Source organism: Oratosquilla oratoria, chromosome 3, assembly GCF_046742065.1.
Source record: "Oratosquilla oratoria isolate Oo_2021 chromosome 3, ASM4674206v1, whole genome shotgun sequence".
In the NCBI taxonomy this organism is placed as follows: Eukaryota; Metazoa; Arthropoda; class Malacostraca; order Stomatopoda; family Squillidae; genus Oratosquilla; species Oratosquilla oratoria.
This window is the reverse complement of record NC_134779.1, coordinates 67,463,801-67,475,962: the sequence shown is the minus strand read 5'-3', so window position 1 is coordinate 67,475,962 and position 12,162 is coordinate 67,463,801. Positions and strand designations below refer to the sequence as shown.

General features: G+C 41.7%; 2 protein-coding genes across 3 annotated transcripts in view; one reads left to right on the top strand and one right to left on the bottom strand.

Annotated features, from left to right (window-relative positions):
• The first annotated feature begins 2,792 nt into the window (after positions 1-2,792).
• The window catches only part of LOC143023665 (venom protein 302-like), a 51,152-nt gene continuing 41,782 nt past the window's right edge, over positions 2,793-12,162 (top strand). Inside the window, exons 1-3 of one of the 2 annotated variants that reach the window (XM_076182289.1) lie at positions 2,793-2,987; positions 3,197-3,314; positions 6,272-6,747. In XM_076182289.1, coding sequence (XP_076038404.1) covers positions 2,923-2,987; positions 3,197-3,314; positions 6,272-6,427 — 339 coding nt within the window. In that variant the 5' untranslated portion in view covers positions 2,793-2,922 and the 3' untranslated portion in view covers positions 6,428-6,747. Of the gene's footprint in view, positions 2,988-3,196; positions 3,315-6,271; positions 6,748-12,162 lie in introns of those variants that run through there. The other variant, XM_076182272.1, reaches the window with a different exon arrangement.
• LOC143023643 (venom protein 302-like) overlaps positions 11,177-12,162 on the bottom strand; it is a 25,275-nt gene continuing 24,289 nt past the window's right edge. The window contains exon 3 of the mRNA XM_076182234.1: positions 11,177-11,564. Coding sequence (XP_076038349.1) covers positions 11,388-11,564 — 177 coding nt within the window. The 3' untranslated portion in view covers positions 11,177-11,387. The remainder of the gene's footprint in view (positions 11,565-12,162) is intronic.

The window sequence follows — 12,162 nt, the reverse complement described above, 5'->3', positions numbered from 1 at the left end:
TATAATCGTCTTCAGCTGAGCAGAGCGTCATGCAAGGCGGAGCTCAGCACCGAATCGTCACATCAAGTATCAAGTAAGTATATTCACTCCTTCCACCTCTGCCTTCCACACTTCTTTTACTAATCTTTCTTCACTCATTCTTCCCACGTGTCCAAACCATCCTAATACTCTTTCATCAACCCTATCTCCCATTTCCCTTTCCACCCCTCATCTCCTCCTCACCTCATTTCTCTCTCTATCTAGCCTAGTAACCCCTATCATACTTCTCAGGCATTTCATCCCAAACACATTAAAACTCATTCTCTTTTCCTCTCTTATGTTCCATGTTTCTGCCCCATATAGTGCTGTCGGCACAATTACTCCTTCATATAACCTCCTCTTAGCATCCATTCCCATTTGTCTATTTCTCATTACACTTTTTAATCCACTAAGACATTTACTCGTTTCTCTCAATCTACATTCAATCCCCATCCTCACCCCTCCCTTTCCTGCCACTGTCGCACCTAAGTATCTAAAACTATCCACTTCCTCTAGTCTTTCTCCCTTAATACTCACTTCCAGCCTGCTGCCACTCTATCCCATTATACATCTCATCACCTTACTTTTGCCTACATTTATCTTCTGGTTCCTTCTTTCACACACCTTCTCAAACTCTGTCACTAACTTCCTCAATCCCTCCTCTGATCCTGCTACAAACGCAGTGCCGTCAGCAAACTATAACTGGCTTATTTCCCATTTTTCTAAATTTTCTTTAACCATCTCCAACCCCTGACCCACTAATCTTTCATTCACCTCTCGCACCACTCCATCCATGTATTGATTGAACAGCCAGGGCGACATAACATATCCCTGACGAAGTACCACATTTACCTCAAACCATTCACTCTCTCTATTTCTAGTCCTAACACAAGCTCTACTACTCTCGTAAAAACTCTTGACTGCTCTTAACAGCTTTCCTCCTGTCCCATATATCTGCAACACATCCCAAAGTGCCTTTCTGTCTATCCTGTCGTAAGCCTTTTCCAAATCCATAAAGGCTCGAAAAACATCTTTACCTTTTCCTATAGCTTTCTCACACATCTGTCTTACCACAAAAATCTGATCTACACAACCCCTACCTGTCCTAAATCCACACTGTTCCTCACCAATTACTCCCTCTGTTCCTCTCCTAGTCCTCTCAATCAAGAAGACGGCAAGTTAGATCTGAGGAATGTCGCGTCCTCTCTTAAACAGACATTAAATAACCTCACCAGCCAGTCCATCATAACTGTACCTCCTATTTTCAGGCATTCTGCATGACATTCATCCAACCCAGGTGCCTTACCTGCTCTCATCATCTTAACAGCTGCTTTCGCTTCATCTCTCCCTATTTCTCCTCCATTTTTCTCACTCATCACTCTCATTTTCTTAGCGCTTCCCACTGCAACTACCTTTCCCTCCCTATCCTCCATTACATTTAGCAACTCCCTAGAATACTATGCCCACCTTCCTCTCAGTGCCTTCTCTTCCATTATCATCTCTCCATCTGCACCTTTTACCTTTTCTTCTCTACTCGATTCGCCTCCTCTTCCTCTTTTAATTTCCTTCCAAAACATCTTTTTATTATTTTCACTTTTTTTTGTCATACTCTTACCCCGTTTCACATCTTCTCTTCTCTTTGCCTCCTTTATTTTATGTTTGACCTCCCTTCTCTTTACTTTGTATTTCTAATGCGATTCCCTTCGTCCTAATTTGTAGCCAATCTATGAAAGGCCACTTCTTCTCTTCGACACCTTTCTTTGCTTCTTCATTCCACCATTCACTATCCTTCCTTCTATTTCCTCCCGCTCTCCTTGTTCCACATACCATCTTTGCACACCTATGATTCCCTCCTTGAACCATCCCCATTCCTCCTTCACTCCTAGTTCTACTCTATCCTTCACTACCTCCAACTCCTCTCTCAAGTTCTTCTTACACTTTTTCTCCTTTTCTTTCTCATTTAAGCAGTTCACACTAAATACCTCCTTACCTTCTGCCTTTTTCCTCTTTCACCAATTCTTCACTCTCAATTTACCTTCCACCAGAAAATGATCTGATATCCCCCCACTCTCTCCCCTTAGAACATGTATATCCTTCACTCTTCCTATCATATTCCTGGTCACCACTGTATAGTCCATTAACGCTCTATCTGCCACCCTTCCTTCCACCACCTTCTCCCATGTGTAGTTATGCTTGACTTTCTTCCTAAACATTGTATTTACTATCATCAACTCTCTTTCAAGACACATCTCCACCATCAATTCTCCATTAAGGTTTTTACCCGGAACTCCATACTTCCCAATCACTCCGTCTATTGGTTCTTTTTCTACCCTAGCATTAAGATCTCCCCATACAAATACATTGATATCACTCCCTAATCCCTCTATGCACTCATTTAAATCAATCCAAAAAGCCTCCCTTTCCTCTACGCTCTTCTCACTACCAGGCCCATACGCACTTACAAAAACCCACATCTCCCTTCCCAGCTTCATAAATGTTATGCAGTTAGTATTCTATACGGGATATCCTCCCTGGCAACAGGCTCTGATGCTGGCCCACTTCCTCACTCATTGATGACAACGACGTTATTTAATGTTATCCATTTATTCATTTATCATTATTGTTATTTCCTTTCCCGTCACCACACATAAAATTTTTACTGTTCCACATACCTGAGTTCTTGAACGATTTACCATGGGCAATCTGAGATAGATCGTGCATGTGGCAACCTGCAAAAAAAAAAAAAAAAAAAAAAAAGCTGCAAAGAAGAAAAATGCTCCCGTGGGAACTGGGGAATCCCAGCAGCGCCCTTCTGGTCCACTTAAAAGTCGCCTCAGCCGCCAGGGAGCGTCAGTTCCTCTTTAAACACCCGCAGTGGCAAGAGGCATCGTCGTTACAGTCAACATGGGTCTTCAGACGGGTCCTCACCTCCTGCTCCTGCTCCTGGGTATCCTCGCCTTCGTCCAAAGGTACGGCAAGTGGGCAACCTCGTCACATCCCGTTTACTAAGGTGATGAGACCGATAAATGTGTGGGTGAGGGAACAATAGTCGAGGATAGGCTGAAGCTTTTTGTTGCTCTAACCTTTAACTGGGCTCTGCTTTCCTCTGAAGACATGGTGATTTCGCAATGACAATTCCCGTCCCCCATTTCCATGTCTTTCTTTATCTCTCTCTCAGGAACCAAGGGTTGTCATGCGCTCCGTGTGATGACGTCAACTGCGATCCCCTGGACCCCGCCACCTGTCCAGCGGGAATCGCTGTTGGCGTTTGCGAATGCTGCACTATCTGCGCTAAGGTGAGTTAATTGTCAGCTTATTATTTTTCCATTCTTGAGTATTTGTTGTTTGACCTCCGATTTTTTTTTCACATTTAGCATCAACTTTCTCCTATCACATGTCATCCTGATTTCCGTCTCTAACTGCTTTAGACTTTAATCTTACCCGGCTACAAACATAGTTTCATCAACAAACAACAGTTGGTTCACCGGTCGTGATAGATTTTTCTGACGTGTGTTCGAAGTTGGAATGAATCCTCGTAGCATTTAGTATTGTTGAGTTATCGTTAACATTTATTGTCAAGATTTACTACCTCTAAATTTCATTCACTTTCGCAAACCAATCTGATGAATATTGATGAACCCTATATTTATAGAGATAATTTGATAATTTGACACAAACCCTACTTTGCTGTTTAATATTTTCTAAACAGCGAAGGAAGAGTTATTAGAATATCATACTCTTGGGGATGCAATATAGAAATGGCCTTACGCATTTTTCTTTTTCTGAAGCCAAATTCCAACCTTATGAAATATCTATTTTTTACATTAAAATTATTGGCTCCTGTTTTTTCCCCATGCGGGAACGAACCCTTTCATCGTCATGTATGTGTGTGTGGGGGGGAGGGGGTGCATAATATATTGACGTTTTTAATCCATCCTTCACTCATCCCACTTCTACCCAAGAGCCCATTATTGTCTCTCCCCTATCTATCCCCACCCACTGCTCTGGTAATAGTTTTATGCATTCAATGCTTACCAATCAGTCACGCAACATTCTTTTAAGATTGAGATTAATCTCTACTCCAGGACGAATGCTGATCCCTTTTAACTTGTATACTATCCCTCCGTTCTGCTACTCCCTTTAATATCTCCAAATGGGTGCTAGCTGTAAGGCATCATACGTAATCACTATTCAGCTTACATCCTGTCAGGTTTGATTGATGCTTTATTGGCAGTCTAACACCTTGCCACCAGATTCACTATCTTTACCTTAACAATAAAGCCTTCTGTGTACCCACCCAGACATTGCACTGCCCAGCATGTCTGTGTGAAAGCGGTTCATGCCTGTGTGGCAGAAGAGAACAAGCCATGTGCCCTCGGGTTTTCCTTAAGGTATCCCTGACCGATCGTGGTGGGGGAGGTCGTCCATAGCACAGTGTGACATGCTACAACTAAGGAACCAATCAATCTAGGGATCTCTTGGTTGACTAAAATGGCCTGGCGCGAACCAGAGGTAAATGAAAGAGAAGTCCCCTGGACAGGCAGTCATTTACCTCTCTGTCGCCAGCATGAGGAAGACAAGGAAGGTCAGGCCGAAGATAAAGTTGATTAGTGAGAGCTGAAATTTTGAAGCTCGCGTGCTTCCTCTCCTAGAATCTCGTATTCTCTGGCGAGAGACAAAATCTCTTTCACTAACCACTTTGATTTATTTTTTTTCTAAACAAGTTGTAACCCTATCTGATATAATTTTCACATGATCCATACTTCCGACCATTGCTCTAGTTCATCTAGAATTCTGGATCTTTTTTAATTTCCAGTTTATACAAGTGACTGTTGTTCCTTACAGCTTAGTATCATCAACAGGTTGGGATAGAGTATACTGATACGTATACTGAAAAGAGATGACACAAGAATACAACCCTGAGGAACTTCACTCTTTTTTCCAGTTAGGGATTTCACCTTTTAGAACGAGTCGCTGTCTACGACGATTCAACGTGTTTTTGATCCAACCTAGCAGGTTAATTGCTTATTCCATGCAAAGCAAGTTTAGTAGTATTCTGAGAACAGGTGAGCCAAGCCACCGTGGTGAGGTACAAAGACTGAATCATCTCCCTCTGTGGATAGTCTAGTCCTACATACTGAACTCGATGGCGTCTTCGGGTCGTGGTAAAGAATGCCCCTGTTAACTCCTTCGCTGTAGTTACGTAATTTGTTGAGAAAAAATAATTCTGAATTATTCCATTGATAAGATTCTTGAAGGTTGTTTTTTTTTCACATCAGATGCAGTACTATTAATAGACCTTTAGAGAGCCTTTCACAATATCAGTCACTTTTTAACGATTTAGGATATTTTTACTTACAAAGACACAGTGTACCGTACCTGGATTGTTTATCACAACGGGAGGAGATGACAAGTAGAATGTCCCAAGGCTCTATGTTGGGTCCTGTAGTAGTCTCCCTAGATGTTGTGGACCACAATACCGATATTCATGCAAAATTTATAGATGGATTTAGTTTGGTTGAAAAAAAAAAAATAAACACCAAAATGCAGGATGCTGTTAATGAACTAATGAATAGTTGTTTAGCAATCAAGATTAGTGTAAATTCACTCAATTATAAGGTTATGTCCATATGCACCCCCTAAAAAACCGCATTCCTGCATATGTCGCAGCGGATGCCCGAAACTGGACGAAAGCAAATGCAAGTACGGCGTAGGGAAGGACGAGTGCTTCTGCTGCGAGGTCTGCCTCAATGTAAGTTCACATTCATCTTTCTTTCTTCAGCTGGTTATTTTTTCCTTCTGGTCCTAGTGAGTGCAAGCACGCGGTACTCTTCCGAGACGCACACGTGCACTCTCTGGAACTCAATACACGGAAAAGTAGTGTCAACAGCCAGCCACAGCTCCGCTGGCTCGAGAGTCGTCACATTGTGGCAGGGTTTCAGCCTCCAGGAATGTCAGTTTGTCCTGGTATATTTCCAACGTGCTCCAAAGGGTAGAAACATGTAATGGGGACCTGAAGAAGGTACCCTACCCTACTACGCTGCTCATCCTCTTTCTCATTTTTCTTCTCTCCTCTTTCCCCACGAGGTATTGGACCTCCTTGTGGATTTCTGTCCTTGAAGAAAGCTCTCAGAGGCTTTCAGATGACGTCCTTAAGCTCACCCCCATCCTCCTCCTCCTCTTTCTCGTCCTCCTTCTCCTTTTCGCCCTCCTCTTGCTCACATCAGACTGATTCGTTTACCTCTTCCCACAGGGACCCGGTCAAGCATGCGGTAGCGTCTTTGGCGACACCGGTGAGAAATGCGGGACCGGCCTCCGGTGCTGGAGGGGGTCCCGACCCTCTCACGGTAGCAGGGGCTTCTGTGTCTCCGAAGATCAGATTCGCTCCCTCGATTACGCCGATTACTGATAGCTGATTGGTCGGGAGGTGCCACGTGTGACCGCTGATTGGCCAAATCGCACATCGTGAGCAAACATAGGCATAAATGAACCAGGTATTAAATACAGATATACTAAAGTCACTAAAGAGTGTGGGTTGACGGGTAGGATTCTTGTCCGGCACATTCCCCAGCGTGGGATTCTTGGATGGCAGGATCCCTTAGACGTCTTCTTCAGATGGAGTGAATGCACGGGCACTCACCTCAGGTGTCAAGGCCACGAGAATGTCAGCCACTGATCATAGGCTTCAGGATACCAATGTAACGAATGGAATAAAGTTGGGGAGCAAGACGGACTCTTTCTTCAGAACCTTGCTGGAGTTCCTCCTGATTTTTTATTCATGGGTCCCGGGGCGGGCGACTTCGGCCCGGGTTTCGGGGTTCAGGGTTGAGGGTACCCTGGTGGAGCAGGGGCGAGTGCTTCACCCAAGGACCGGTTGGGGTATGTGGGAAGTGAATACCACCACCAGGCTAGCCCACAGCTCAGCTGGTTTCTTGACTTCTGGAAAGCGCATGTGCCATGTGATCTATTTTATGTTCCCTCATAATAGACACAAAACCGCGAGTGCTCTCTTTAGCAATGAATATGTAAAACGAGTGTTAAGAGAATGCAATCGCACGTCAAAATGACTAGAAGCATGCATCTTTACATATAAAAATGGCTGAACATTATAGAACCTTCAGTCAATGAAATATACGATTTCATAGAAAAAAAAATGTCGGCCGATAGTTGTCAAAGGAGAGATTTTCATCCTCGTTCGCCCAATACACACGCGTATGGTAAGATAACTTAAATCACGAGAAAGACAACGAAAGACACAACAACAAATAACGAAAATACAAAGTTAAGAAATAATCGAGAGGTACGATTTCTATGTTTGTTGGAGAAGAGTACCGACAAGGAAGTTATATTCTTATATATTTATTTGATATATTTCATTTTATTTGATCTTATTCTATTTTATTTTATCTTATTTTACTTTTATTTGTTTATTCATTTTCTTTCGTGTCTGTGTATAAAGGACACTTTCATTGTTCGTGTTGGATTAGTAATGGAAATGGGACACTGGAGAGGGGTACATGCTCATTATGTATTCAGAGTTTGTGCTATGAAATCATGATAAATGTCTCCATGTATATGGAGGCTGAACATACAAAAATACTGAGGATAAAACAGAATGACTTTAAATAAAATAAAATAGAATAAAATCAAATAGTAAAAAACCAAACAAGAATAAAAAAAGAATAAACAAAACTAAGCCAAATGAAAGGAAATTGAATAAAAAGAAAAAATAACATAACATGTAATAAGAAATGATAAAATAACAAAATAGAATGAGAATAAAACAAAATGAAAAATAAGATAAAATAATATAGAATAAAAAACATAGAAACAGAATAAGATTAAATAAGGTAAAAGGCTTATACAAACATATACCAACAGGCCTCCACCTTGTAATGAATGAGGTTTCCTGCCAAGGCACTGACTCACCCTTCAGGCATTACATAGCAATCCAACACCTGTTTGTCCTCCTTTTTATTTTAGCTCCTCGTTTCCATCCCTGCTTCCTATCCACTGACTGGGTCAGAAGCAATGCAGCAACATACAGCACTTCAACAGCCGAAGCTGGCTCACCTCCCTTCATTTCATCTACCTCCCTCATCCTCCATTCACAAACGACAAGGAGAAACCCTTTCAGGCCGTGTCTATTTACCATCCATTCACAAACCCTCGCCACTCACACCTATTTCAACAGACATTTCTCTTTTACTCAAAGCCCCCTTGACCCCATTCATCCATCCCTTTCTCGGTCTTCCTTTCAAGTTCACTCCATACACATTCTGCCGTTTAAACTAGTCTAGTTGTCTTTCTTCACTGATTCTTTCCATATGCCTAAACCATCAAAGTATTCCTTCACCAACCCAATCTGCCAGCGTCCTTTCCACCCATGTTATCTGCCTCACCTCTCATTTTCACGCTATTCAATCTTGTAATACCCAACACAATTCTTAAATACGTCATCCTAAAACACTCTTAAACTCATCCTTTTTGCGTCCCTTAAATGACATATCTCTGCCCTATACAGTGGGATAAGTACAATGACATCTTCATATAGTCTTCTCTTTTGCATTCATCCCCAGATAACTATTCCTTATGACACTTTTCAACCCCCCTAGACATTTAAATGCTTCCCTCATTCTATATTTTACCTCTGCCCACACTCCTGCATTCCTTGCTGCATGTGACCCTAAACTTCTAAATCTCTCCACTTCCTCCAGCCTTTCTCATGTAAAACTTACCTCCAATTCACTGCCACCCTCTCCCTTTTCATCACCTTGACTTTGTTCACATTTACTTTCAGCTTTCTCTTTTCACAAACCCCCCAAATTCCGCCACAAGCTTTAAACTCCCCTTAACATAAGTGCAGTGTCATCGGTAAACAACAATTTGCTCACCCTCACTTCCTCCCACTCTCACTAATAGCATCCTGCATTTTGGCGTTGATTTTTTTTTTTCCAACCAAACTAAATCCATCTATAAATTTTGCATGAATATCGGTGTTGTGGTCTACAACATCTAGGGAGACTACTATAAGACCCAACATAGAGCTTTGGGACATTCCACTTGTCATCTCCTCCCGTTGTGATAAACAATCCAGGTACCGTACACTGTGTCTTTGTAAGTAAAAATATCCTAAATCGTTAAAAAGTGACTGATATTGTGAAAGGCTCTCTAAAGGTCTATTAATAGTACTGCATCTGATGTGAAAAAAAAACAACCTTCAAGAATCTTATCAATGGAATAATTAAGAATTATTTTTTCTCAACAAATTACGTAACTACAGCGAAGGAGTTATCAGAGGCATTCTTTAACATCACCCGAAGATGCCATCGAGTTCAGTATGTAGGACTAGACTATCCACAGAGGGAGATGATTCAGTCTTTGTACCTCACCACGGTGGCTTGGCTCACCTGTTCTCAGAATACTACTAAACTTGCTTTGCATGGAATAAGCAATTAACCTGCTAGGTTGGATCAAAAACACGTTGAATTGTCGTAGACAGCGGCTTGTTCTAAAAGGTGATTACGAATGGTGATTTTTTACAAGAGCCCCCGCACTTGCTCCCTAGTGCTGAAAAATTATTTGTCTGGCAAGTCTGGGACTCTGTCAAAAACCAATGTGGTGTACAGATTTAACTGTAGTTATGGAGACTACGCGCTCTACGAATGTGCATACATTGGGTTTACGACCTGTAGTCTCAGCCGTCGGCTAACGCTCCATTTCCAACAGGGAGCGATTAAGAATAATTTTCAGCACGAGCATCAATCTTCCCTTGATAGAGCAACCATTGTTAACAACACTGAAGTAATTAGACATTGTAAGGATGTTAGAGAATTGAGGATGCTAGAGGCTATGTATATCAGGGAATGGGCTCCTAGCATTAATATACAATCTAATATGGTAACGGCCATTCCCTTATTCAGTAGCTCCTCCAGACATGTGAGCACTAATACCACCAATAATGGGATTATGTCCACCCCTCTAACATTGCCTACTGCCCCAACCCCTTTTTCCCCTCCCTCTCCCCCTCCTCTGAGACGATCAGCTCGGGACAGGTCAACGGCCCACACACTATTGTAACCCTTTCCATGTATATGGAAAGACGTCGCTTTGTTCAGTCTGTAAAGATGTAGTTGTTCTGCGCCTGTGTTGTGTCGTGTTGAATTCTTATTATCTTGAGAATGACTCCTTAAGTCGAAACGTCAAATTGTGTTATTAAAATGGATAACTTTGGACAGTTAGTTTACGATCACCCTCCCAAAGTTAGAACTGTAGTGAGGAGAATTGAAAATATTAGGAAGATAAATAATTGCGATAATGCTGTGGTGTTTAACTCAGTGTATATATATATATATATATATATATATATATATATATATATGTATATATATATATGTATATATATATATATATTGGTTTACTAGAATCAGTACAGAGGAGAATGACCAAAACGATACATGGGCTCAGAAATTTACCTTGCAAGGAGATGCAAGCAAGATTATCATATCAAGACAACAGGGCAGGACTCGCAGTAATGGATTTGAATTGGACAAATTTAGATTGAAGAAGGAAATAGGCAAGAACTGGTTTACCAACAGCGGCCAACGAATGTAGTGAGCTCTGAAACTAACGGTTGTTTTAAGGAAAGGTTAGACAACTTTATGGATGGGGTGATAGATGGTAATGAACATGGAACTGCCTAGTGTAGGCTTTATGGTCTCTTGCATTCTCTTTCATTTTTATGTTTTTATGTACACGCATAGCTCTCGCCGGCAAGTTTTATTAATGTAGTCCTTAAGTTGCATGACACACGGCTATAGTCTCTTAGTTTTAGTAACACCAGAGTGTTTCCACTCTGTTGAATAGGCGCATGCAAAAATATCAGGGAGAGGCAGAAAGCGTTCCTGTACTGTCACTGGAGGATTGAACCTCGACTCCTGCCGAATTAAGCCACCACAGTGAAGCACAAAGGTCGTCTTATCTCCCTCTCCTTTCTTGGGACGGTCCGGTCCTGCTGTGGGCCAATAAGTTTGAATCCGATGAGAAGAAGGTTGAGAAACCGTCAACTCTGTCGTTGTGGCATGATAACGATTTCATTCAGTTTTAGTAACGTTACAGTGAAGGAGATCAATGTAAAAGGAAGAAAAAAAAAACAAAAAAAATCCTGGTTTTGATTTATTTGATTACACAAAAATAAAGATATATATGCATTGGGCAGTCTTAAATGTAAAAAAAAAAAAGAGAGAGAAAATTGTCAACACTACAGCCGACACTTTCTCTACAAAGAGACTAGGCACGACAGACTTTGCAAAAAAAAAAAAAAAAAAAAAAAAAGTGTCCTTCCCGAGTAATAGTGATCGGTTAGACGATTAACCGTTTACTGGTGAGTACGTAGATATGTGGACACCGGGAAAGACTATGGGCTTCCCTCCTGATCTTATACAAATACCGTCGCTGTTGAAGTCCGACTCATCCCGAAGACAGAAGAGCCCCTTGCCGCATTTCCCATGGGCGAACCAAGGACCTCCACACACATCATACTGGGCCTGTAGGGGGTGGTGGTGGTTAGAAGGAAGTAATAAAATCGCCTAACGGTAATCGGAACAACTTTAGAAATAAAAAGATAATTATATCAGGTGTCTGGCTACCCATAACAAGCGCTTATTAATGGAGTCGCATCTAAGGGGGAGATTAATGAGGCATCGCACTAGTTAAACGGGATCAGCATTCTTCCTTGAGTGGAGAGTAATCTCTCATTATATATAAAAAATGCTGCGTTACTCTGGTCTGTAAGCATATCATTCAAGTTCTTAAAACCCTGAATCTCGTGACCAGAGCAGTGGGTCTGAACAGGAATGCCCCTTCACCCACAAAGAGCTAAGGTGGATAGATGTGGGGTGGGAGAAGGATGGAAATTTTAAAGACGGCCTACCCCATTATGCAATCAGCACCCTATAAATACCAACAGTGGCGATGGATGGGTTCACTGAGATAGGTTTAGCCCTTTTTCTGTATATCGGGTTTCCTTCGGCTGAATAAGATCGTCTGGCGCCAGCCAGAATAAATGCACAAATAAAAGAAAACATTGGAACGTGTAAAGAGAAACCCAAAGTTGACAAAACAACAAGACCTGACGTTTGGCAT